The sequence below is a fragment of the Rhinolophus ferrumequinum genome, chromosome 13, assembly GCF_004115265.2.
Source record: "Rhinolophus ferrumequinum isolate MPI-CBG mRhiFer1 chromosome 13, mRhiFer1_v1.p, whole genome shotgun sequence".
Lineage (NCBI taxonomy): Eukaryota > Metazoa > Chordata > Mammalia > Chiroptera > Rhinolophidae > Rhinolophus > Rhinolophus ferrumequinum.
In genome coordinates this window covers 46,557,016-46,584,556 of record NC_046296.1, presented here as the reverse complement: position 1 = coordinate 46,584,556, position 27,541 = coordinate 46,557,016, and the positions used below count along the sequence as shown (strand labels likewise).

Here is a 27,541-nt window from a genome sequence, read left to right as displayed (position 1 = left end):
CTCTCATCGCCCTCAGATTACACAGACTTTCTTCTCGGTGGAGGAGCTAAGCAGTAAGCCAGAAAACAGAGGAAAAACAAGTAAACTCGAATAACCCATCACTTATTGCCACAATAAGAAATCGCTTTTCAGCCCGAGGTTCCCCTCTCCTTTCACTGATGAATTCCTCCTTTGTACCTGATCTGCAGTGAAGAGGGGCTCGTCATTAACGCAGGAAACGATGATCGAATGCATATCCAGCTGCTCTCTCAACTCCTCATCGTCTGACGTATCGAAGAGCAAACTGTCACTTATCTACAACCAAATTACCCACTGTTAAAAGCTGTACCTTCTGATCACAACACAGGGTGTCTGAGTAAAGAAGACTACAGAGGGAAGCATCTGCTGAGAACTTGCCCTCCAAAGGGAGAAATGATGACAGCTGCTCTGTACTAGGCAGTGTGTGGAGTGCTTTACATATTCACCTCAAATGAGGTGGAATACAGAAATGAGAGGAATACAGAATAAACATGAAATTGCTAAGGTGCTGCGTGATCTCCTGTTGCCCAGCATAGACACAGACTTACCTGTTTTTTCCATGAGGAAGAGTGCAATAAAAGCTGACTGGTAAGTACAAAAATACAGGGCACTGGTTAGGAAGTTGTAGGGAATGATAGCGAATGGGGCGGGGGGAAGAGTAATGGGCAGGGTAAACAGCAAATGTTATTTGGTTCATCTAATAATCAGATTGGTAGATATTAAAATTCCACAGAAAACAAAGTTAGTTGCTTGCAAACTAACTTCTACCATTCAGAGTGAAAGATAAGTAGTCAACTCCTTGGCAAACAAGAACTGAGGATCCACGAGGGTCGCTCTTAGCCCTTCCAGTTAAGCATCTCTTCTTTCAAACAAAAGAATACCTCTGCATTCCAAAACCATCTTTGAACCTAACTGTGCTGGAGATTTGCTGTTTGCCTCACCTCTGTCTTCCACTCTCTCTGTGCCCCAGGAAGCTGACCTTTATGGACTATCTCAGAGGATGCCCTTGCCTCCACTTCCAGATGGGCTAACCACCACTGGCGGACAGTAGCAGGAGACTGGAAGGTGGGAGCATGAGGGCTGGGCATGGATTCTGCTGTGTGTCTCCCAGCCAGATTGCCAAAGGCTGCAACTCCTGTCAAGCAGACCTCTCCCCCACGGCTACTCTCTCCAGGTTCTGCTAACTTCTTCCCCTCCTTACCTCTTCATTCCAAGGAATGCTACTATTGCTTGCTATTGCCCACCCCAGGGTATCACACCAGGCCTAGTTGGTGTCCCTTCATCCCGCCCATACCAATATCAACAGGCCCTTTAATGATGACTTAGAGTTTAGTACCTGTACTAATTGTAAAAACCTTACTAGAAAACTCAGATTAAAACGGTCAAGTGATCATCCATCCATTATCTATCTAACGTGACATGCCTATTCAGATGATGACTGGAACTGAAATCAGAACTCCGTTCCTCAGGAAAGAGGAGCACACACTGAGTTCACAATGAACAAATGGGCATCAAGGAACTATATAAATAGCAAGCATGTATGTCTCTTGGATAGTATATAATTTTAAAAGTAGTATTTTACCTGAGAAAATTATTTCACTTATCTATGCAAAGAGAGAGAGAGTGTGTGTGTGTGTGTGTGTGTGTGTGTGTGTGAGAGAGAGAGAGAGAGAGAGAGAGAGAGAGAGAGAGAGAGAGAGAGAGAGATTGAGGATTCAATTGAGTATTGTAGGTGTCTATTTCTACCTTAGTTCCTCATACGGGAGCACCCAGAGTTTAATGGTGAACACAACCCACAGTGAGAAACCTGCAGGTGAGATGTGCAAAGGAACACTGGTGTGCTGCCTTTCATAAAAGGAGGCTGGGAGAGGAGCCGCCTAAGCACTCAAGGGTCTACCTACTCCCACATAGTGTAATTCCATGCTGTACCACAGTGATGACATACCTCCTTGTCTATTGCTCACTGCACCATCAGCCTTGGAAAGGCCTAGCCATGACCTTCTGTATTATCATGAAATTTCAGAACACTGTGCGAGAAAAAGAACCCAAACATTCCCAGAGAGAAAAAACCATCACCTTAAAAGGATCAGGAATCAAAATGTCACTTGAATTCTCAATAGCAACAACAGAAGCTAGCAAACAATCAATGTAATTCCCTTGTTTCCATTAATTCCGCTCTAGAATCCTATATCCAGCTAAATTAACAATTAGAGGGGGGCTTAGAATAAAGAAATTTTTAGACATTCAACTTCTCAGAGATTTACCTCTTATGCACCCTCTCTCAGAAAGCTACTGCAGAATATGCTCCATTAAAACCAAGAGGAAACCAAAAAGAAAGCAGACATGGGATCTAACACAAGAAAGAGGTGAACAGAATTCTTGTAATAATAGTGAAGATTCCAGAATGGTGGCTGCAAAACTAAGCTAGACAGTAACCAGTTTAGATTAGAGCTGTTAACTACAGAGGGCATCAAGAAAAGCATGAAAGAAAGATAAAGAGGAGAGAGACTACCTAGTGTATTTCAATGACTAAAATGAGTTTTATAGCTGTGCTGAGGCTGAATAAGTGAGCTAAACTAAATAAACCACAAAGAGGCAATTACTATTACCCTAAGGAAAAAAATTACAAGAGAAAATTTAATCATAATGTACTAAAATGGGCCAAGTGTCAATATTTAAATAGTAAATAAAAGTGATGATTAATCACTTAACTAAATATTGTGATATAATTATATTGGGAAGATAGGGGGAGGGTATGTTTTTGTGAGGGTTATGTTGTTGTGGTTGGAGGGAGGACGATTAGAGAGCTAAGCCCTCATCCTCTGGGTAGAAAGTAAACGGATAAAGTCTAAAACTGAAAAATAAAATCAAGTAAAATGATATGAGTATGCTATCTGTTAGAAGAAAAGTTGAAGTAGTTGAAAGTGGTTGTCTCTAGTCGGTGGAAATCAAACATGGAGTAAGAAGGGCAGAGGCTGCATTTTCATGTCAAGTCCGATAGTTCTAGTTTACTTTTTAATCTACGACAGTTATCCTCTTAATAAGAAAGAAGAAAGGTCAAGAGATAGGCTCTTGATGAGAGAATGTTTGATTTCAAGATTGGACAAGTAGAGATGAAAAATCCCACAATATGATCAGAAGGGTGTATGAATGAGGTGGAGTAAGACCTAACAATTATCTTTGCTGATCCTCAGATTTCAACACACACCCACAAATCACTCTTCTATGTTGTAACTTGAGGACCATCGTTTTATTTTTCCCCTTAGACAAATAAAAGTTTTTATTTGAAAATTAATCCCAAGGAGGATGTTATTATCTTCTTTCTGTTTCTACTCTTGAAGATAAAAAGGTACATAAAGTCCAAGTCCTTGAAAAAATGCTCATGGTAGGAGGAAGAAAATGGCATATGAGATATTTGCTCCTAAGGCACAATGATTGAGAAGCATTCCATTATATAAGCACGGTCAAGAAAGGCACTGGATTTAGAATAGGTTTGCAGCTATTGCCAAAACACATGACTGATACCAGCAAGCCATGAGAATAAATTTCCATGACAACAGAAATAATGATCCCAGATCATCTTTCCACAGAGGGAGCCAAGCCCATTCCCCACAGAGAAGGCATATGCTAAGAGCTGGAATCCCTTTCGAGCTTTGAAAACTAACCTTGGCTGTTGTAAGTATCATTATTCACTCTCCCATTCGGCATCAATGTGCCTTGTCTTTTCCAAGCATTCCCATCACTCCTTCCTGTGCCAGGGCTAGATACAGAGCTGCTGTTTCCCTCTGTGAAACTGAAGCTGCCTCAAATGGAAAAAATGTGCCCATGAAGAATTTGGACTGTACTAAATGGCTTACTCTAGAAAAGGCCCATCAAATAACTGTGTGCCAGGTTAAAGGCCAATGAAAGGAAACTTTAAAGCTGAAATATAGCAAACTATGGTTTTCTTGAATGTCTTTCTCATCCTAATGTCAAAAAAATTTCTTCTCCCTTTGCCAAATTAATTTCCTATTTAGACCCTGTTTTACAACTGGAATAATCTAAAGAGAAGGTAGATTTTGCATAGTTCCATTATGGAAAGAATAGAGCACACAGTTGGCAATAATAAATACAATACCTTGCGCAGGTTAAAAAAAAAATCAATTATATGCTATCTAATAGAATAATATGCTTGCTTCTTACATAGTTCCTTGTTGCCCGTTTGTTCTTCAGGAATTTAATGTGTGCTACTCATTCCCAAGGAACAGAATTCTAATTTCAGTTCTGGTCATCACCTGGGTAGTTGTGTCAAGATAGACAGATGATACACAGATGACCACTGGTCTGTTTTAATCTGCTGAGTTTTCCAGGTAAGGCTTTCACAGTGAGCACTCGTACTAAACTCCAAGTCATGACTAATCACGACCCTAACTGTACCATTGCACTGGCATTGAAAACATAGTCAAAAGACAGGAAAAGGGAGTGACTTTCCAAGAGGCAATCTAACAAGACACACATTTTATTCAGTGAAACTGCACTAGTGTTTCATTCATGCTGCTAATATACTTCCCTTTCAAACTACAAGAAGACCTTTTCTCTGCTGTTTTTTCATATGTCAAACAAAAACGTACTCATTGACTGGCTGTTGTCAATGCAGCACTATGTTAAATAATATAGAAAACATATATATATTTTAAAGATTTCCCATCATGGTCTCTGACCTTACAGTCGCACTGACAAGATTACTCATTCTCTCCTCAAACACTTGTCTTAGTGCCCACTATGTGCCAGGCGCAGTGGTAGTTACTAAAAAGACAACTACAAAGACACTGATCAGGAAGTCACAATCTAATGACAGACCCAAAAACATATGCTTAATAAGAGAAATAGGCCGTGACCTGAGACATGGACAAAGTGCTGTGGGGACGAGCACCCAGGAGACAATGGGGCTGAATTCTTTGGGACTAGTAAGTCCCGTAAGGTTTTCATACCCCCACAGAGTCACTGATTCCCACAGAGAGAAGTGCATTTTCCTTCCGTGGAGGGATTTAGGCCATGGCTAAGTGACCATCTGTCAGACATGCAGTAGGTGGGGATCCCCCCCGCAAGTGAGAGGTTGGATTAAGTGTCCTTTAAAGTCCCTTCCAACTCTAAAATTATGCAATTCCATGAGATCAGCAAAGGCTAAAACAGTAATAGGAAGCTTCAGAGCGTAAGGGAAACTTGAACTAAGTTTCAAAATGATAGCTAAGGTCTAAATAAACAGAAGACAGAGCATAAGGTTATTTTGTGGTATTCCTTTCCATTACAGGTATGTCAGGTCAGTCTGTAAGACAGCGGAAGAGGGTCAACAATTGGAACGAAAAGTAAGAATTCTGTATCTACTAGTATGTTAGGAAGCACAGTCAGAATTCTGTATTTTACTAGAAAATAATAGTCAGCAAGCTTTTCCGAATCACGTATTTTAAAAAATCATTCTCACAAAACATTGACAATACCATTTCAAATACTGACAGCCCTACTACATTAAACTCCTAGCATTTACACAAATATACTAATGAAATACAGAGCATGCCAAAATATCTGGCATGAGTTTACACTGTTATTTGATGAGAAACTTAAAATTATCAGGCCCTAAAACTTAACATAATTTAGCCACGTTTCTCATCAGCTTTAAAAACTGTGCTTCTCCACGTAAAGCCCTTCTCTTCCCTTTGCTGACTCCTTGCTATCCTATGGCCTGTGCTCCCACTTCTTACTCAAGGCATCTTCCCTTTACAATACCAAGACAAACACAACAGCCTCAGGTAGCTGAGAACACGTGAAAGAGCCAAGAACTGAAATGTCTTCTAAAGGTTCCCCAATATTCACAGGAATACATAGTCTTTGGGCACCATGCCATGTCCAGCAAGTCACTGAATTCATCAGAAAGCTAACGCTGTTGATATTCCAGTGCCCTCCACACAGGCATGTGCCCATCACAACACCTGAGCCAACGGCTGACTGCATACACCACGGTGGTGCCGTAAGATTATGATGGAGCTGAAACATTCCCACCGTCTAGTCACGTCACAGCGGAATGCATTACTCAGGTGTTGGTGGCGATGCTGGTGTAAACCAACCTACTGTGCTGCCAGGCATAAAAAAGGACAGCACATACAATTACGTGCAGTACATAATACCTGATAATGATAATACATGACTACCATACTGGTTTATGTACTTACTATGCTATACTTTTCATCGTTATTTTGCAGTGTACTCTTCCTGCTTATTTAAAAAACAAAACAAAAAGCATTTGCTGTAAAAAGTGTACCATGTTATGCCGGCAGAGGCCTCATACGTCTCATGCTTACTGTGTCTCTTGATTACAACATTTTCTCTTGTGTTTGATTTAATCTCGTGTTTTGTACAATAACAGGCCATAGAGGCTTGTAGCCTAGCAGCAATAGGCTCTATACCATACACCCTAGGTGTGCAGTAGGCTCACATACACCCTAGGTGTGCCGTAGGCTCTGCCAGCTAGGTCTATGTAAGTGCACTCTGTGACGTTTGCACAACGACAAAATCGCCTAATAACGCATTTCTCAGAAAATACCCCGGTTGCTAAGTGGCACATGACTGTATATTTATTTTAACCAAAGCCTAGAATTCTCACTGAACACATCAAAATGGTATTATTTAAGCTGGAAAAAAGGCTGGTCATTCACATTTAAATACAGGTGATAGCAACTTAGCTAGACATAAAAAAAGGGAGTATGTGCCGGGGAAGAATTAGAGGAATGTGCTAGCAAGCTGACTGTGGCAATAGAGGGCCACTAATTGCTGCAAGCTTGGAAATGCAACTTTTTAGTTTCATTATCAGAATCAGTTATTGACAAATGATTGGTTCATTTCCTAACTTACCCCTTTTTCTGACAGGTTGAGAGTAAGCAAGTGCAAGGTCCTGGTATGGGACGACTTCCAGTCCACAGGCATTACATTCCCGTAATTATCTGTCAGGGCATTCCAAATCCTTAAAAAGAAGAAGACTACAGTCCATGAAAGTTAACATCTTATATGTCTTTTACTAAACAAATATCCAGTACTATAGTGAAAGAAGAAAATATATCAAAGCAAATAAACAAATAAAAGGTCTATTGTTTCTCAGAAAAACATCAACAAGGCTAAATGAAAATCATACAATTGGGCTGACAAGAGGTCCTGAGGGAAGGTGAAGTGAAATGGAAAACTCTCTCCCAAAGTTGACAGCTGACACTTCCACTGTACTATGTGCCAGGCACTATTCTAAACAATTTACATATATTAACTCATTTCATTCTCAAAAACACTATGAAGAACCATTATTATTCCCATTTTACAGATGAGAAAACTGAAGCACAGGGAGGTTAAGTAATGTTTTCCAAGCCACACCGGTAGTAAATACACTGAGCTTTACACTTTTCCTTCTATAACTTTGAAACATGTAGACCATTTTATAGAATGAATAATCTCTCTCTAACTAAAGGTTTGTTATCCTTTCTGGAGAAAGGATTCAGTTGCAATGTGAGATCAGGGTTTAATATCTAATTTGTAATATAATAGGCTAAGAACTAAGACTGATAAAATGAAAGGGGAAAGGAAGGAGGTTATATCTAATGCATACAGGTTATATCTAATGCAGTTATCCCATCTTAACACCAAACAGCATTAGGGGGGCGGGCAATAGGGGGGCGGGCAATAGAGCATGTGACTAAAAGTCAGGAAACACGGACTCTCATCTCCACTCTTCCTTAAACAATGAGTCTTTGGTGGCATCCTTTAACTTCTCTATGTATTTGCCACCTTCTATAAAATGAGAGGCTTGGACAAGAGAAACAGACATTCCTCCTAGCTCTATTACTCTAAGCATTCATTTAAATGAGTTGTATTGAAGAAAGTCCTAAATCACACCAGATAAGGACAGATAAAACTCCAATTTCATGACCAAAATTCAAGTTTCAGTACCAAAGTAATAATCAGTATAACAAAACATGACATTGTATGAAAAAATGAGTTCAGAGATATAAATGAGATGAAATTTAACTGGGGTAAGTAAAAGTAAATATTACACAGAGTTACACATATCCATGTCATTAAAAAAAAACAAACCTAAAATTTATAACAGGTACCTAATTGTGAATAAACCCTAAATAATTGGGTGGGGTATTTTTTCCCCCAAGTTTGTAAGCCACTAGGACAGAAAAGCAAGACCACTAGAGGCATAAAAATAGGAATGCAAGCTTCAAAATAAAGTAGCAACATACTTGATTTAATAAACTGGGATTTGGTGTTACAGAGATGAAGCAACGGGACCACAACTGCCAAAAACAAAATCCCAAAATGATGTCTGGCTTTGGAACACACAGTAGCCTCGATGAAAATGTGAACCCAAAGGCTCTAGAACACTGTTTACCTGCAAATCCCCTGTATGCATGGCTCGTTCCTATTGCCCTCTCTGTTGGAATCATAATCTCCTCTAATGCCAACGTGCTTGAATTAGAGACCACACTTCTGGACTGCTAACCTTGCTGGGTTTCTGGCCTACAGCTCCCTGGGTAAAAGATTTTCAAATCCTGAAAAGCTGACCCTGGTCAGGAACTCGAGTAGGATATTCTAGTAGGTGAAGACAATCCAGAGTTTGGGGGAATTACTTGTTTGCCCCTTCTTAAATGAGGCTGTAATAATAGGGCAAATGGAGTAGAATACTACTTCACCTAGAAAAGTGACCGTGCCTGAATTTGATATTCCAAGAAAGGGAAGGACAATCAGCCGTCCTCTACCTCCACCAAGGTCAGAACAAGTGTAGTTGGAAGGGGGCAGGGCCAACTAAAGTAGAAAGATTGCTAGAATTCTCCAGTCAAAACATGAATTGCCTTTATCCTTATCATAATGTGTTACAAACAGTCATAAACAACTGGCAAGATAGCTCTGTTCCAAGGAGGTCAAAGTCCGGCTGACACTGAATCCTACAAGAGACGCGTATAAAGTAAAACCTTGGCCAATAAGTACCGTCGCTGTATTTAACCAAAACTAAAACCGGGACTCAGAGAAGTTAAGTAACGTGCCCTATGGAAAGGCAGTATCTGAGTGAAAGAACTTCAACTCTTTCTGAAGGAGCAGAAATGGACTCTATATAGTAATGGAGTGCAGATTTATGCAACAGAACGGGGATGAGAAGGCCCTGGAAAAGAGAGATTTCTTATGCAGTCCCAAATCAAGCGACACACATTACCAACATATCATCAACTAAAAGCCATTGTCAAGGGTAACAAAATTCTTTAAGTTTCACACCAACCTACGATTTACACTCCTTTCCAGACAGTACAAGCAAAGCAAAACTTAAGAACTTTATCTGTGTACAATCTGTTTTGAGAAGTTACTCCTGACAAACCCAAATACATAATAAATATAATTTTTAAATCCAGAATATGTCCTGAGTCTAGTGATTCAGAGTATATAAATCTACATATTCAGAGGATATCAAGTATATAAAACATTACCTTCTCTTTCAGAAATAGACTTTCAGAAATGTCGTATTTTGCCACTGACTGCATGCCTATCTGTGTGTATAAAATCCAATCATAAAATCTTCCCTCTATGCCTCAACACAGAACAGAGGCACCAGTGAAAAGATGATCTCCAGGCATAAATGGGCCGGAACTACTGCTAAGCCATGTTTACAGGCACTCATCGCCAAGCGCCTTTTCTCAAGCTTACTATCTTATTCCTGATAAATCTGCTGCACAGAGGAAAGGAGACCATCCCGCGAGAAGCCCCTTTCTAAGCCCGTGGATCCTTCCCTCTCAAGAATTCTTCCCTAACCTCTAAAATCTCCATGCCAGCAATGCTCCGAAAACCCAGCCCTTCCCAGGTCCTCAATGTTTACTCCATTAATTTATTTCACTCTCAGCCTCTGCAAGGGCTTCTCTCCCCCTACATTACATTATGCTAGTTTCTTTCACTCTCACCATTCCTTCATCCGCTTTCTGACCTAATACTTTGGTACAAAATTACAACCTTTATTTAACCAAATTATAATTGGGGTTCAAAGTGCTTAAATAAAGTGCCTCCAGAAACTCTATCCCTCCCTTCCCCCAGTTCTCATACACACCTGTGAACTTCCTATCATTGCACTTTGATGATTTTTTAATAATTACCTGCGTATGCACTGGTCCCCCACCAAACTAGGAGATCCTCGCTATTAATAACCAGATCTCTTCCTTTTTGCCTCTGTGGGGGCCTGCGCTCTACCTGGGCTCTCAGGTCGACCTAATAAATTCCTGCAGCATAAATGCTGCTTCAACCTTACCTTTGCACGTGCTACATCCTCGAACTAGAATGCTAAATCTTTCTTCACCTGCCAGGAAAACTCCCACTCATTCGTCAGGTTCCAGTTTTCACATTTCTTTCTCTAGGAAGTCTTTCCCCACCCTCCCTCCCCCCACACACACCCTTTTAAATCTTCTGAATTTTACATATATCCATTAAAGCATTTGTCAAACCCAGACAAACATCCGTTTACAAATCTAGCTCCTATCCTAGGTTGTGCCCTACTTGAGAGGGGCTGTCATCTTGGTATTCCCAGCGCAAAGCAGCCTCTGGCACGTAACGGGCGCTTAATAAACATGCTGGTCGAATGAATGAATCGCTAAACCTGTGCCCGAGAAGGTGCTGCCTCTTACTACGGGCTCTGTACAAGGAGGTCCCCCTCTAAACCTGACAAGGGTCGGTTTCCAGAAAGGAGGAGGAGGAGAGCACTGGAGGAGGTTTAAGGGAGTGAGGGGAGCAGAGGAGCTGGGGATTTAAATCGCAGAGCGCTCCGCGGCCCAAAGCCCGGGGGAGGGAGCTGGAAGAGCTGGGAGGGGCGGAGAATCCAGAGCCGACAGAGGCGGAAGGAGGGCGAGGGGAGGAGCCTGCGGCCAGAGTCCCGCCGAGGCTGCGGACCGAGGGCCAGCGGACAGGGCGACGGGCTGGGGAGGCTCCCGCCCGCTCCCCGCCGGGGCCCGCACTCACTCGTCCCCCTGCAGGAGGCTGCACTCGGTGATGGGCCGCACGGCCGTCCTCGGGGGCTCGGCGCCCGGACCCGAGGGGCGGAAACACAGGCTCAGCTTCTCCTCCAAGCTGCAGGCCAGCGCCGGAAAACCGTCGCCTTCCCCGCCCGGCCCTGCCCCGGCCTCGGAGCTCGCGTTACAGTTCTCCTGGTCCTGGAGGCTCCGGGCCGGCTCCTGGAACTCATAGAAATCCTGCCAGTCCCCGTCCGCCGCCATCGCCGCCCGGTGCCGTCGCGCGCCCCGCCCCGCTCCGCCGTCGGGCCCCGCCCTCGGAGCCCCGCCCCCGCCGAGGCCCCGCCCCCGCGCGGCCGCCCTGGCGTGGACCTGTCCTGGGCTGCTCAGCCTAGGGTCTTCCCTTTTCCCGAATATTTTCCGAGTTGACCCGGGGTCCCTGTAGAAAGGAAAACCTTAACTGAGTTCAGTCACTTCTTATAGTCTCTATCACTCAGGAGTAGCTTCCTCTTAGTTTTCCTTAGTTGGAACCTGGCCTAAATGTGGCTAAAATACAAGGCTTCTCTAAAATTGTGACCTTGTGTCAAATTATGCGCGAAGTCATTTCCCCAGGGTAACCTGCTCCTTTTGTACCTTCCCAACCAGAATCAGTTGGAAATGCTTAAGTGATACCGAAATTCACTGCACAAATACTTTAGGTCTCCCACATGCAAAGTTCTTGTTAGACTCTCTGGAACATACAAACATGAATAATTATGTGAGTTAATACTTGCAAATAATTATGAGTTAATACTTGCAAAGTACTTAGAACAGTGCCTAACAGTACCATATGTGTATTTTATATAGGTAATACATGGCTGCTCCCTACAAGGGGCTTAGAATGTAGTTGTACAGATAAGATTCAGAGGAAACCCTTTATACGAAATAAAAAGTGGGTATGATTGGGAGGGTCACTGTTTAATGGGTATAAAGTTTCAGTTTTGCAAGATGAAAAGAGTTCTAGAGAGGGATGGTAGTGATGATTGCCCAAAAATATGAATGTATTTAATACCATTGAGATGTACATTTAAAATGATGAAGAAGGTAATTTTTATGTTATGTGTATTTTCCAATAAAAAATGGGGGGCAAAAGTATGATTATAAGGGAGTGTGAACATGAAAAGGCAATAAATACCTAGGAATGATACCAGACAAGGGTCTGCTGCACCACGTACACAGAAGCCAATACTATGGCACTGACTTTTGAGAAAAGAAAGGAGCTTTATTTCTGAATGGATTTGCAAGAAGACAGGAGGAAAGGCTCAAATCTTGTCCTCCTCCTGACCCAGCATTCAGGGTGGAGTTTTAAGGGATAACAAATGTTGCTCGTGAGTGGTGTATCCAAGGTTTAAACTTTGGTTCTGGGTCTTGTTAAACAGGATAGGACCAGTCTGAGCTGGTCGATGGTTACAGGAGTTGATAGGAGTTATCTCTTTGGACTGTAGTAATCAAATACTTTATTAGGTACACAACTCATCTTTCGAAAAATAAATCTGAAGTTATAATAGAAAATAAGAGTTCTCCCAGTATGCTTGATCCATATCTTGACAGCATGGAAACCTATCCTCAAGAATACATGTTAATACAAAAATTTCCTATTTACTATGCCAATGAATGTTGTCTCATATTTCAATGATTTGTCCCATATTAAACAAAATGTTCTATGATTTAGCCTATGAAACTATTGATACTTTAAAGGCAACATTGTTCCCTCTGTTTCCAATGAAACCATGAAGGGAGCAGATGTTGAGCTCTACTTGGCCAATAGCTAGAAGTAATATACTCAGTGATTAATAGCTTTGGGATTGATAAAAAAGCATTCTAGCTCAGCTGATATTCAGCTATGTGAACATTAACGTGATGCTCTAAAAGTATCCAAGATCTATTTTTCTCTAGGTATTTAACTACATATGCAAAGTTATGAGAAACCATCGAATTGATTCATTATCTCTTAATTAGGTACACAGCTAAGGCTACATTGTGAGGTTTTTTTCCTTATTTCAGATCTCCATTTATCTGGGTGCTGCGTGTATATGTGTTAGTGGAAATGAGGATTACTTACTTTTAGGACCCAAATGTAACTGCCATGAGGGGTCTCTGGTCCTGCTCCCTGCACAGGAACGCAGGACATGGTGAGGCCAACCCAGCCTCCAGCGAGAATATAGTGGCATGACTCCCTTATCTATGGCTCCGTTGGTGTTCCTTTTTAGCCTCACCATATCCTGCGTTCTTATGCAGGGAGCGGGACCAGAGACCCCACATGACACCCGCATGACAAATGATAAGCAAAATGTGGCATATACATGCAATGCAATATTATTCAGCTTTTAAAAAGCTGACACATGCTACAACATGGTTGAAACTTGAAGACATTATGCTAAGTGAAACCAGACACAAAAGGACAAATACTGTATGATTCTACTTACTTGAGGTACCTAGAGTAGTTAAAATCATAGAGATGAAAATAGAATGGTGGTTGCCGGGGGCTGGGCGGAACGGAAAGGGGAGTTAATGTTTCATGGATATAGAGTTTCTGTTTGGGATGATGAAAGAATTCTGGAGATAGATCGTGGTGCTGGTTGCACATAATATAAATGTACTTAATGCCATGTTACACTTAAAAATTGTTAAAATAGTAATTTTCATATGATGTATATTTAACCACATTTTTTTCTAACAGGTGTGGCTTTATTGAATCACTTGTTAGAATTGCCCTGTACAGATATGTCCTGCTTATTTCACATCTGATTTCATTTAAAGTGGCTTGAAATCAGACATTTAAAATTAGTTCACATACTGTATGTAGTAATGGTTGATGAATTGTAAACTTGTTAATGATCTCCTATTTTACCTTCTGATTGAAACTGTATTTTGTACTACAATTATACAAATTAACTTCATTATAAAGTAATACAAGATTTTAAAAAATCGGTACAATTAGACAAGTTTGAGAGTCTAATTCTGAGAAGAAATTCAGTGGAGATGGGAAATCTCTCTGGCACACTCAGGAAAAAAAGATGAACAAAAGAGAAAAAAGGGCTAACTTTCAAGAAAACAGTAAGTCCACTTCAGAGTGGATTGAGGAGGGGGTTAATGAGTAAAAAATTAGAATAAGAAAACTATTGAGCGTGACAAGCTGTCAGAAGGTGACACTTTGGAAGACTGACAGGGTGCATTCATGAGACCAGGTGGCATCAGTAGAGGCTCTGCCAGGTTTACAAAAAGAAAAACAGATGCAGGCAATTCAGAGGAGTTTGTAATTGAAGAGAAACTAGAGGCCTTGGCTCGCATTTGGATGAGGTAAATGGATTGTACTTTTTGTCTGATGCAGCTTGCACATTTAATATTGGTCATATGTATTACATTCTGTTTTCTGACATGCTTATCAATACAAATTTCTTATAAGGATGTTTGTCCCAAATTTTCCATAGTCTCAAGAGTATTCAGACAAGAGAACCATAGCATCCATCAATATTCCATGGAATCAGCTGGACTCCCCCAAAACTTGCACTGATGAGGGTGTTACAAGAATGAACGTTGAAACTGTGTCCTACTCCTTTGGAACTTATTTTTTCAGGTCTTTGTTTTTCATTTGTTTTCTTCCCGCAAAGTTTTGTTTCCAGAGATGTTCAAATTTCTTTTGTTATCTTTAGAGAAGAAACATTTCATTGCGAGTGGGGTTAAGATGGGGTGAGGCTCAGGGGTGAGGATGTCTGTTCTACACATATTATAATTTTTTAAAGCTGTAAGTTTTACAGGGTTTTCTTCCTTTATTTTGTGGGGGTTTTTTTTAAGAGTGGTCAAAATGTCTTGACATCAAAAGAGCCACACCAATATTGCTGCATCAAAATAGCCTCATCAAATGTTATGGATCTAAATAAATAAACCACAAGTCAGATACGAGTTGGGTCTACTAAAGCAGAACTATGTGGTCCTTTAAGATCATTGTTTACATAACTTAAGCAAATGCAGACATAATTGCTCAATTTTCTGATTGATGTGACTAGGGTAGACACAAAAGTAAACTAATAGTTTCTAATCTGATATTAGCGGGTTAAGAGTAGGTGTCTTGGAAATTTCTTGGTTGTCTTTTTTTTTGTTTTAAAGAAAGATCATTTTTACCCCATGTTATAGAAAGAGAGTAACTTTGTAACTCAAGGACTGGTTTGCCCTTTGAAAGACTGGATTAGTATATACCCTGAATGTCCCTGAGTGTCACCAGACTGAGAGTTCCAATGGACTAGTTCGGTCATTCCCATCCCCTGTGACTTAGGACTCCAGGCATTGCTGCTGCCTAAACTGAGGAAGTGAGTGGTACTGGAGAGGGCAGGCGTGCTGTATCTACCCAGAGGCGCCAGCTAATCCCAGCCTCAGCCTTTCCTTCCTGTCATGAACTGAATTGTTTCCCTCAAAATTCATATGTTGAAGTCCCAACCCCTAGAACCTCTGAATATGACTATATTTAGAGAGGAGGTCTTTAAAGATATAATTAAATTAAACCGGAGCAGTTGGAGGTAGGTCCCTAATCCAATCTGACTGGTGTCCTAATACGAAGATGAAGAGACACCAGGGGCACGCCCACATAGAGAAAAGACTTTGTGAGGATACAGAGATGGCAGCCACCTGCAAACCATGGAGAAAGGCCTCAGAAGAAACCGACCCTGCTGACAGCCTCCACAGCTGTGAGGATGTAAATGTCTGTTGTTGTGGTGGCCCTGGCAAACTAATATGCCCCCAAAGTCATACTAATGGTTTCTGGGAGTCTCCATTGGGTATCCCACTTGAGCTCAGGACAACTATGATTCTGTTCCTTCTTCTGGTTTCCTTGTCGTATTGGTCTCTCCTAGAAACAATGGTAACAGGATGTTAAATGGGTGCCTTACTAATGAAGAGCAGAACCAGACTTTTCCCTGTACCCCACGACTCATCTATAGGAAAGAAAACTAGAAATTATAAAGAAGGATTAGAGTTATTGAGCTGCAGAGCTGCCAGCCATATTGAGAGGGGTCAGGGTGCACTGAACTCATGCCAAGTGAGAGGGCTTCTCAAGAATCAAAGAACAGGTAGAGTTTGTGTGAAGGAAAACATTGTCTTTCCCTCTAGCAGGATGGTTACTGAGATGCGGGACCCAGACCCAAGTGCCCCCATGGGCCCAGAGTGTGACACTGGGAGAGAATTCTTGGGAGAGCCTGATGTACATCCACTGGCGTTTGGGGGGCATGTATGAACTTACAAACTAGTGATTCCTCTTGCCTAGAGAATTCTGAAGGCAGGAGGCTGAAGGAGCTGCCCATGATGACAGGACCAAGAGAGAGTTGCAAAAGAGGGAGTAGCCCACACTTACACTGTTGGGTGGGCAAGCGTTATGATTTCTTTTCCTGGGTACCAAATGGGGACCAAGGTGACCATAGAAGGTCACCATGACTCAAGTTATCTTGAAAGGGTCTCACAAAAAATGTTAGCAGGATTGACAAGGAGACCTCCACCTAGAAGGAGGGGAGGATGCAGAGCGAGAGGGGATGTGATGGAGACAGAGTAAAAAAAACAGTGCCACACCCCTTCCCCCTGCTGGTTCTCAGGTCAGCCCTGAGCAGGGGAGGAGACACATTTTGACATGATTAAAAAATGGAACTTATTTACATTGAGTCAGACTTCTTTACCTGAAAATAAACTGTTCTGATTTCTCAAAGTGGCTGAAAAGCCATGGAATCTGACCAAGATGCCAGCCAGAGGTGGGGATGAGAAAGTGGATGGAGCATGTTTAAAAGTTAAGATGGGAGGGAAAAGGAAGCCTGTTCCTTCTTGTACTCTACCAAATTCAACTCCGTCCGTATTTCAGCTCCACGGTACTCAACAACTGCAGCTCTAACCACCTTGGACAGACCCCGTGCCAGCCCTTCTGTTCTCATCTCTCCTAGCTGGTTCCTCCTCCCTTCTGCCCAGTCACAATGCTCTTCCATTGTCTTTCAACAGCAGCAAACAATGTCCTGATAAATGTCAACTCATGCAAGTATAAGTGCTTAAGGACTTTGCTATTCCAATACAATCAAATTCATCTCGACTGAGTTCAGTTGGTACCACCATAGTGGTGATTAGTCTACATTTAAACCACTATTTCAAATCCAGACAATACCAAGTAGAAATAAGTGTTAGAGAGTGGAAGTACAGATGAAGACCATCTAAATGAAAAGTCCTCCAAAATTCCAGGCTGCAATCAGGATGCAATGCAGTCGTCAAATAGGTCACAGATCAAGGAGAAAACCCACCAAATCTCTGGTTTCATCATAGAAGAGTGATGGGTGGAGGGTATTAACCATGGAAATCACAGGAGACCAAAGACACCAGCCCTGCGGGATAAAGGACGTTTGAGAGAAAGTGCAGTTCAGGTGAAGGTGAAGACATTGCTTTTAATACTCCCTGAAGCAGGTATCGATTTTCCATGTTTAATAATAAATGTTAAATGACCCTGGAAGCAGAGACTCATTTCCAGTATCTACATAAAATAAATAATATTTAGTTTTTTGAAGTTAAATTCTTTAATTAAAGATCTACTATAAGGAAATATGGCATGTACCTCTTCCAAACATGACAGAAGAGTAAAGAAGGATTGCCAAATTACTAACTTCTTGGACATATTTATTTTATTTGCAAATAAGGATGGTTAAACGTGAATCAAATTATTTTTTAAAAGTAAAACTTACTTGTAACTGGTTTCATAGAATAGTAACATTTTCATTTATACCCCTGGAATTTTTCATTAGGCTTTGAAGTTCTTTGAATCGTACGTAGCAAGTTCTTTCTTATGATTGGTAATTGTATTATCATATTGCTTGTTTTGACAATTTGCAAATACCTGGTTTTAAGATAAATGATGGGTAAGACATACCACTAGATGCTGTTGTACAATTTAAATCCATGCACTCACTCATTCAGCTCAGCTGCAACATTCAAATATTCCTTTCCCAAACAGCCTACGTACAAACTTTATTTTATCCCCTTTCCTTCAATTTTTTCTGTTATTTGTCTCCTTCCTTATCTACAACTATTTTAACCTCTTTCTATTTTCTCATCTATTTCTGCATTCTTTCATTCCCCTCATTTGCTCCTTATGACTTTCTCAACTATACAAAATCATGAGACTTGGACTCAAGCCATCCCTATGTTTAGCACAGCCTTTTCCCAATTATTCAATATTTTCACTGTCATTCAGAAAGACTCTTGAAACTCTCCTATCTAAGTAGTCTTTTCTGGCTAACCCAAGCCAGGTCCTAAAGGATGAACAAGCCACCTCTGATCCCCTCACCTTCATCTTACGGTCATATGCAATAAGCAGGCTAAACAGGGCCTAGCCAACCAATTCTAATAGGATGGGCACACTGGTAAAGTGAAGGGCCAGCAACTAGAACTGTTATTGGAATTGGATCAGTCTGAGGGGGGTGGTTAGGGGACATGTCTGCCTGCAGATGTTGAGGCTGCATCCAAGTTATTAGCAGAAGAAAGTACTCACAAAACAGTGATAGATTCTGTATCGACCTACATCAGATTCACTGGGCTCTCCATCCACACAGTTTTGCAAAGCATGGTGAGGAGGGATCCACGATCAGGTGGTATTGATCAGTCAGGCAGAAAAAGGGTTAAGTTTAGAGTAATCTCTGGCAAGTAGACAACCTCTCCAGGCTACTACTGGTCTTCAAAAATGAGGAAATACTGAGCCAGCCTGCCTGCCTGTAGGATCTGGTACAGAGGTGGAATAACTAAGAAGCTAAGGAAGCTTAAGCTCCAGGGACCATCACTTGCACCAGGCACTTACCAGATCCTGGGAAAGGCCCTAGCAAAGCAATCAAAGAGTGCTGTCAGTTCATGGAATAGTAAACAATAGTCACTGCACAAAACATTTGTGTTGCTCTAAAATCTTAGAGCTCATGTGAAAAACTTGAGATATTTTTCCAAATTTGATGATTTTACCTGACAGTATTACTTACAAGTCATGAACCTGAAACTTTTCTAAACTATCAATAATAAAGGAAAATACTTCTATAAACTATGTTAGAGGAAAAGTTAAATTTTCTTTCTATTGTCTATAGAAAACGATGTTACAAAATTGCAGTCTGTTGAAGAGGTAATTTAAGAGTAATAGCGCAAATGTAAGGGAAAAGTATTTTAAATAAATGTTAGAAAGTTAACTATTTTACAATATTGTGTGTTTTTCTAGATTTTATAATGTTTGTGATATTTGTCACATTTTTAGAAAATATATTTGTTATAATTTTTTTTCTCACTCTAATTAAATATTTACTTTGATAGCTAATTTTGTATTTTTATTTTAAACAGATCCCAACATTATGCAAGCTTCAGGATTCACAATGTCTGGATCTGCCCCATAATCAAGTGGTCTCTACTAAAAAGGTAGGTGGAATCAGACAGGTATGGCCTGACATTTACCATTATTTGCAAGTAGTTAAATATGCACGAATATACAATTTTTAAAGGTTTAGTTAAAATTGAGAAAGACTGGAATATCCATCAGTATGGACAACATGTGTCATGGGGGATGATTTTATTCAAGTCAAATGGGGGTGGGGTGGGTATCTGTGGCATTCACTGCCACCTACATCCTACCTAATTCCTCTTCTTCTTGGGCACACATATGGACTACATTTCCCAGGTTCCCTTGCTTGGTATGGTCATGTGAATGAGTTTTAGCCAGTGAAGTGTAGATAAAAAAGATGCACACTCCTTCCAGACTTAGCCCATGAAAACTTCCTGTACATGAGCCTCCATTTCTTCCCTTTCCACTGGTTGAATGCATATAAGCAAAGTGACCTTTCAAACCACTGTCTAAGATGACAGAGCCATGAAATGGAAGGAAGCTGGGTCTCTGATTCATTTATTTGAAAAAAAAAATTAACCTCAATTTTGATCTTCAAGTTAGTGAGAAATAAACTTTTTATTGTGTAGCCACTGGTATTCAGGGTTTTATCTGTTACAATAGCTAGTAATATCTTAATTAATACTGGTCTTATTAATGGAAGAATAACACTTTTAAAATTATGTTATACATAAGTTTAATAAGATCCTCCTATTTGTTTGTATACAAAATATGTATATTAATATATACATTTTAATGCATATAATCATGTATATAAATATGTCTACAGTCATAATTTCTCTCTTAAGTGTCTCATTTTATATTACCAATTAATCATAGGCTATAGCATATGCTTAGCATTTCTGAGATTTGGATATTTCTATAGATGTCAAAATTTCTAAAAACATAAACCTATCCTTCAGTGTAATAGATCTTTAAAGATTGTGATTTCCCTCTGTTAGCATATTTAAGCTGAGACGATCTCCCAAGGATGCTAGCGAAAGAAATCCTGCATTGGGATGCAGGTTGTACTAGAGGTCATCTATGTTCCGTTCAACTCTGTTTTTTTCTGGGTTCCACATTCTAAGTATAAATTAATAATAATAACCCATGTTTCATTGCACTTACTATTACTGGGTCATGAAAGTCTTAGCCTACACCATGTCTGCCTTTACCTTCAGCCAGGTGATGCCTCATATGTGCTTAGGATCAAATCCTTTTAGTTTCTGCTTCTCCTGGCTACCAAGGTTCCTTCTGAGGCCTCTAGTGTCTGCTGGCACCAGTACCACATCTGTAGGACACAAGCTATGGCTAAGTACCAGGACAGGGGTGGAATATTGCACGTGATTCTGGGCCTGACATGTGCTTCTCCTGGGGCCCCATCATGCCCACCAAGTGCCACTGTGGCATCTCTGAGCTGCTTTTGAATTGTAGATCTTTCATGGCTCTCAGAAACATGCCTTCCCTATCACTCTGGGGAAGTGAAATCACTTCAGCACATTTGTCCTGGCTCCATCTGTGTTTAGGATGGATTCTCTTCAAAGAGTCACCTCAGAACATCCTGCAGAAAGTCTCCTGTTGGACCCCGTTGACCAGACTTGCTGGAATCCCAGCTTAGGCTCAGGCATGGTGAGGTTAAACCAGGTGTCCAGCTGATGAAATTACTCTATATACACCTAACTCTCCAAGAGGATAGACTCTTCGGTATTATTTATTTTCTGAATTTTCCTGATGACAAATCCGAGCAAATGAAAGACCCTAACACAGTGGACATAAGAAAGATTTAAAAGCGTGAAATAATCTCAGAAATGAGAATAAAGCTAATATTTATTTTACCCTATTACAACTGAGGGCCATTTCTTAAAATTGAGTTTTTGGAAAAGAAAAAAAAAGGAAGGAAAGGAGGAAGGAAGAGTGCAAGTGTCAATAGACGTACAGAGTCTGTTCACTGATTTACTCTCTGAATCACTTAGGGGGATGAAGTTCTTTAAAAGGATTGTAGAGATCAGAGATCAGATACTTTAAAAAAGGGAGGGTTGATTTTCTTGATTCTTTATTTTTCTAGCATTTCTCACGCTAATTTGACCCAATCCTCATCCTCAAAAATTATTAAGCAGCTATTATAACTTATAACTATGAGATAAGATTTTAGCTTAATTCATTTGATATAGATTCTGAGTCCAATTCTGATACTTGAAAATTATTGTTTTTAAACTTGACATTTCTTCTATCATATGTATTCCTCTTCCCAAGTATATGTGTATTAAAAGTGTTAACAATGAAGGTAATCTAAACTATGGAAGAATGCAGACTCCTATAATGTGCTTTGAACAATATAAACAAAGGCAATATTGAGCAGTTTATCTCTTTTGTGAAAAATGAAATGATAGGTGTACACTATTGAGGCACAGTACTTCAAAGATGGCAGGGAGCTGGCTACTGTGGCTTGTCAGAAAATAGCTGGCGCTTTCCCAATGTACAGGGACATCAGGGAGAGGAGACATCTATGACTAATGGAAGTCTGACAGCTTCCACCTGTGATAATAAACAGATTGTCGTGGTCTGAAGTAATCAGCGACTTCTTAGGCAAGGCCTTTGACCTGCCTCATGATCACTCTTCACTTTACCTCGAAGACAAAATGGTACCACAGAGAACGCACCGCCACAGAAACACGCAGACTGAAAGACAGTGAAATTGACTGCCGGTAAGGAAGAGGGAGGAGGCATGAATGACACCGGTCATAGCCGCCTCACATAACAGCAATAACTGACATCAAAACTGAACAAACGTGTGAGATTCAAGGTGGTCGGCATCCCTAACTTACACAAAAGTGAGTACACAGAATTAAAGTGTTCATTAATCACATTCCCCAGGTTGCCTCCTTCTGCGGTGCTGAGACTAGAACAAGAGTCAACAGCGTTTGCAGTTTTTTATTGGGACACACTCATTAGTTACACATTGCCTTGGCCGCTTCACACTACAACTGCAGAACTGGATAGTTTCAACAGAGACTGTATGGCTCACAAAGTCTAAAGATTTACTATCTGGCCTTTTCCAGAAGAAGTTTGCCAACCCCTGGATTAAAGGGATAGAGCTGTGAGGCTCTTATTGTACTGAGGAAGTGACTGTGTGTGATACTGAGAAATGTAGCAGCACGGACACCCTCTCCAGCAGCCCCTTTGTTTCTTGACCCATAGAACAGTCTCTAGGGGAAAAATTAAGTGAAACAGATTATTGGAAAATATGCTTTTCCTAATAAAAAAAGACTTCAGGAAAAGAATACGAGGTTATTTTTTTGCATACCAGCTACTGCTGTTTACTACAAAATTTTTCTAGGGCCCAACCACTATTCACTCAGAGAAAAAGCTACTAACTCCAAACTAACAAAAGATAGCTCAATGGCTGTCTGATCTTGGGATGGAAAAGTAATTTCTAGCATGAAAGCAAAAAAAGAACCCGATAGAGTAGAAAAAATTACTCATCCTCCAGTGAAATATTGAGTAGAATATATATATATATGTTATATATATATACACATATATATAACATATATATAATATATATATAACATATATACATATATATTTTATATGTCTATGTATATTTATAAATTATAGATACATATCCATTCAACATACAATTTTATCTCCTTAAACCATGGGAATAAACAGCAGAGAAGGGTATTAGCTAAAACTGTTGAGCATGATTTAGCCCCAGAAAAGAGGTCTCCATATACTAACTAAAAACCACTTTTCAAGATAGGAGACCCATAATATAGAGATGAGGGAAGGGGCTGCACTAACAAAGGAGAAAGATCAGATTTGGAATCATGGGTGGGGCCCACTGGCCAGTAAGAGTTGGGCTGCTGTGATTCTGTGGGAAGCATCTCACCTCACTGTGAAGTGGCTCTGTACCATCCTCTTTGCCCTTTGTTATCCAGATAAGAAGAGATATAAAAAAAGAAAAAAAGAAGAAACCATTTAAGAAGCCATGAATCTCTAATTTTTCCCTAACAGAAAATAAGTTAGAACAATATTTTACAAAGGAAATATGTGAACCTTCATTAGGTCTTTAAAATCCAATCCCAAGGTAGTAATCATATTGGAAGTAAGTAGTAGAACTAATTTAATTTTTTAAATTAATTTCTTTATGTTATAAAATACCATATACAGAATTAAGACACAAATTACAAGTTGGGATTATATTTGAAACATAAATAAGAGACAAAAGATGAAAGTCCTTAACATATAAAGATTTTTGTTTTTATAAATCAGTGAAAAATAGATAGCCCTAAAATCAGTGAAGCTCATGATCAATTTGTGAAAGAACAAATGGCTGGTAAACAAAAGTTCAGTCTCAATAATAAAAAAGTAAATACAAATTAAAATGAGATATTCAGTGTTTATAAAACTGGAAGATAATTTTCAAATTATAATATTAAACATACTTTTTATGGTGAAGGTTAAAGGGAATACTTTGGGACTAACGGTAATTTGGTACAAACTTTCTAGAGGGTAACCGGTGATGTATGCTGTATCAGTAAATGTCCAGTCAAGCATTTTAGACAGAGGAAATTTAATAGTAGAGGGATTAATTAGGAAATTGGTAGGAGGGCTGGTGGAGCCAATGGGGAAGATGATGCTACCTAAAGGTCATTAACTGCAGGAAGCTAACTGTGCCCCTTGGGCTGGAGAAGCAAAAGGAAGAAGGTAGTATTACCAGACGTTCACAAGCACCACCACACGCTCTGAGCAGAAAGCCAGGAGGCCATGCTCCTGTTGACGTTTCTGGGCTTGGCTGCTACTAGAGCCTGTAATCACCTACAGTTGGCTCCCATATTTGCTGATGAAGCCAGAAAAGGGGAAGAAATGGCTTCTTTACCCAGCCGGTAAAGGAGTCGGGGAAATGCAGTTTGCAGTTCCTAGCCCCCTGTACAGAGGAGAGTATAAACGGGCAAGTATGGGTTTAAGAGCCAAAATATAAAACTCCAGTGCATGTATCAATAATATAAAAATATTCACACTGTCTATTATAACAATTTTCCTATAAAAGTTTAAGGAAATAGTAGCAAAATACAAAAAAGATTTATGTACAGGATGTTTGTAATCATGTTGTACGGAGTAATGTTTGCTATGTCTGGTTCTTTTTCCTTCCTGGCTCCTTTGTGGTTGAGTGAGACCTTGCAACTAGATTTGACCAATGAGTTCAGAGGTGGCATGTGTCACTTCCACCATGCATTTAATTGCCAACATGAATCTCTCCAGAATTATCTTTTCCCTCTGTCACAGTGACCAATGACATTTGAGATACTGCTGCTCTGTTAGGTTTGGTCCCTACGTGACTATGATGTACAGAGGTCCCTCACTAATCCCTTACGTGAGTGAAAAATAAATCTGTTATTTTAAGCCACCGAGATTTAAGGGTTGTTTGTCATAATAACACAGACTAGACAACTCTGACTTGCACACACTGAATGACTTACGAGAGCAGAGAGTTACACACAACGAATGTGTTCAATTACGTGCGCAAGTGAAATAAATTACTATACATCTATATTACGGAATGTATTGTTGCCAGTGAAAAGAACTTTTGAATAATATTGAATGAGATGGAGAAATCTTCACCATAGAAAATTAAGTGGGGGAAAAAATAGAATATGAAACAATATATATCACATACATGAAATTATATATAAAATACTTTGTGTAGTAAGTGTTCAGCGTTGTTCGTTATTTTGTGTAATGAGAAACGTAAATATCTTAGTACTGGACTCAATTTGAGCCACTCCAGATTTGGACACATGCTTTACATTCTGGCTGAGGTGACCTTAAGCAGTGGCTCACGTTGTTCCTGTGGTTGGGACATCAACCAATGCTGCAATCCCTCATGACACTTGTGGACATGATCAACCAATGTCTCACTTGGATTTCCCTCTTGCTACGGGGGCTTGAGATGCTGGGGGCTTTGAGCTAAGTGATACTGTGGAACCCACTGGGCACCCACCCAAGTGGCGCCTGTGAGGCTGCATGTTGCAGGCAGGGATGTGGGAAGTGCCACTGACTCAAACCTACACTCTGGCTTGCCCTGCAGTTGTGGCTTATGCTGTAGATGCCATGGTTGCTGTCTTGGATGTAGCCTCCCCAACAGCTGATGGAGGGACCAGGTGGTGCCACCTGGAGGTGTGGGAGAATAACATTCTGTGGAGCACACTTTGATCAATTGGAAACAGAAGTTGGAGGAAAGTTCTCATCCATTACATCCCTGGAATGGTGATATAATAGCTTCGTACCACCTCTCTAAAGACATCCTGCAAGAACGAGCAATCAACGGTGTTTGTCATCAAGCTGTGGCCAGCTTCATAACCCACTCTCTTTCCTCCTTTGCCTCTTCCTGCTTCATGGGATTACACTACCCAATAAAATGTTTTAAGGTTTAGCCTCAGGCACTGCTTTCTAGAGAATGTGCCTAAGATAGTTATTTACATTTTCATAGATAGCTTATACCAAGAGAGATGCTTCAAAAATAGCTCACATGTTCTGTCCCCATCTACTTCACAGCAGCACACAGCAATGTCTCCCTCCAACATCACCAACCCCACCCCCACCCCCGCCATCAATCTCTTCCAAGAAGAAACACAGGTAAGGATGAGACACAATCAGAACATACAATGGAGGTTTTAGTGCCATCATTGCTTAAATCTTAGCAAAGCTGTATGAATTTTAGATACTTAATTATTTTAGAAATGCAAAGGAAAGAATACAGCAACATTCCATTTCCCAAAAGATGACAGCAGATGCAAGGCTTGCTAATACAAGCAGGGTAGCTTTTTTAATGCCTTGCTATAGGAGGGTTTCGTCACAGTGTGCTACAATATCACCTAAAGATTCTTTCTTCTTCCTTTATCTGATCTAACTTTCTGATGCCCCACACCTACTTGCATCTGGAGGACCTAGAGAAGCTCTTCTGTGATTGGCTTCTGATCCTCTGACCCATACAAGCCCGAAAGAACTCAGAAATAGCTATCAGCCAAGTCTCCTTGGCATGGAGATGTTCTTCGGTCCCCCTGGGCTCCTGGCTGGCTACTTTGAACTTCAGAACTTCAGATTTGTGCCCTGGTCTGAGCTGGCTATGGGCTTGAGTCTTTCCATGGTTGTGGAGCCAGGGCTCTGGCTTCTTATGACTCCTGAAATTTGGGTGTCCTGTTACCTGTGAATCATCTTGCTTGTTGACTCTGGCCTGCTTTCACTTCCTGACATTGGAGCATGTGCTGGCACTTCTCACTCTGCAAGCTCTGAACTTTGGTATATGGCAGATGCTCCTGACCCCAACATTTACCTTGAATAGTAACCTCTAGCTTCTCATATTTTGTAGCATAAAATTTGATTCCTCAATTTTAAAGACTTCGCAACATTTTCTTGTTCACGCTAAATAGCACTAAGTGCTTGATGAAAGCAGAAGCCAAAAGGAGTTATTTAAAACGTGACTGTGAAAGCTAAAAGAGGGCTCTCCTATGAGAACAAATTCTCTTTAGAGAAATAGCAGTAATAGTTTACTGAGTACCTACTATGTGCCAGGTTCTAGTCTAGGAGTTTTAACTGTTGTCTTGTCAAATCATCACGACAGCCCTCTGAGCTAAGTACTTTTATCCCTATTTTATAAAAAGGGGAGGAGTATCTCTTCCATTTCATTACCTCTGCATGTTGTACGATAGTTGATCAATACCTTGAATTCTCTCAAAAGGACTATTATCTCTTTCATAACAAAAATAAGGATTTAATGATACATTTTAATTTGAATGTGGCCTCAATATCTTACATTTTTAATTTTCTATTATTAGTCATCTTCCAAGCCAACCCAATTAGTCATCTTCCATCTTGGCTTGGAAGAGGCCTATAACAGCCCAAGAGTACAATTTAGCATCACACATCAAAATTGAAAATGGCCATTCCTTTCCAACTCAAAATTTCACTTCTAAAAATATACAATAAATTCTCCTAGTAGATAAATAGATGTACAAGAATGTTTATCACGGTGTGATTTATAATATGAAAACACTGGGAACAACATGACTATCCATCAGCAGGAGACTAATTAACTCAATCAAGGCACATT

At 40.4% G+C, this 27,541-nt stretch overlaps 1 protein-coding gene across 1 annotated transcript in view; it reads right to left on the bottom strand.

The window, feature by feature from the left end:
• The window catches only part of FEZ2 (fasciculation and elongation protein zeta 2), a 40,429-nt gene extending 29,122 nt beyond the window's left edge, over positions 1–11,307 (bottom strand). The window contains 3 exon segments of the mRNA XM_033124313.1: positions 178–294; positions 6,904–7,012; positions 11,032–11,307. Coding sequence (XP_032980204.1) covers positions 178–294; positions 6,904–7,012; positions 11,032–11,285 — 480 coding nt within the window. The 5' untranslated portion in view covers positions 11,286–11,307.
• Between the last annotated feature and the right edge of the window lie 16,234 nt (positions 11,308–27,541).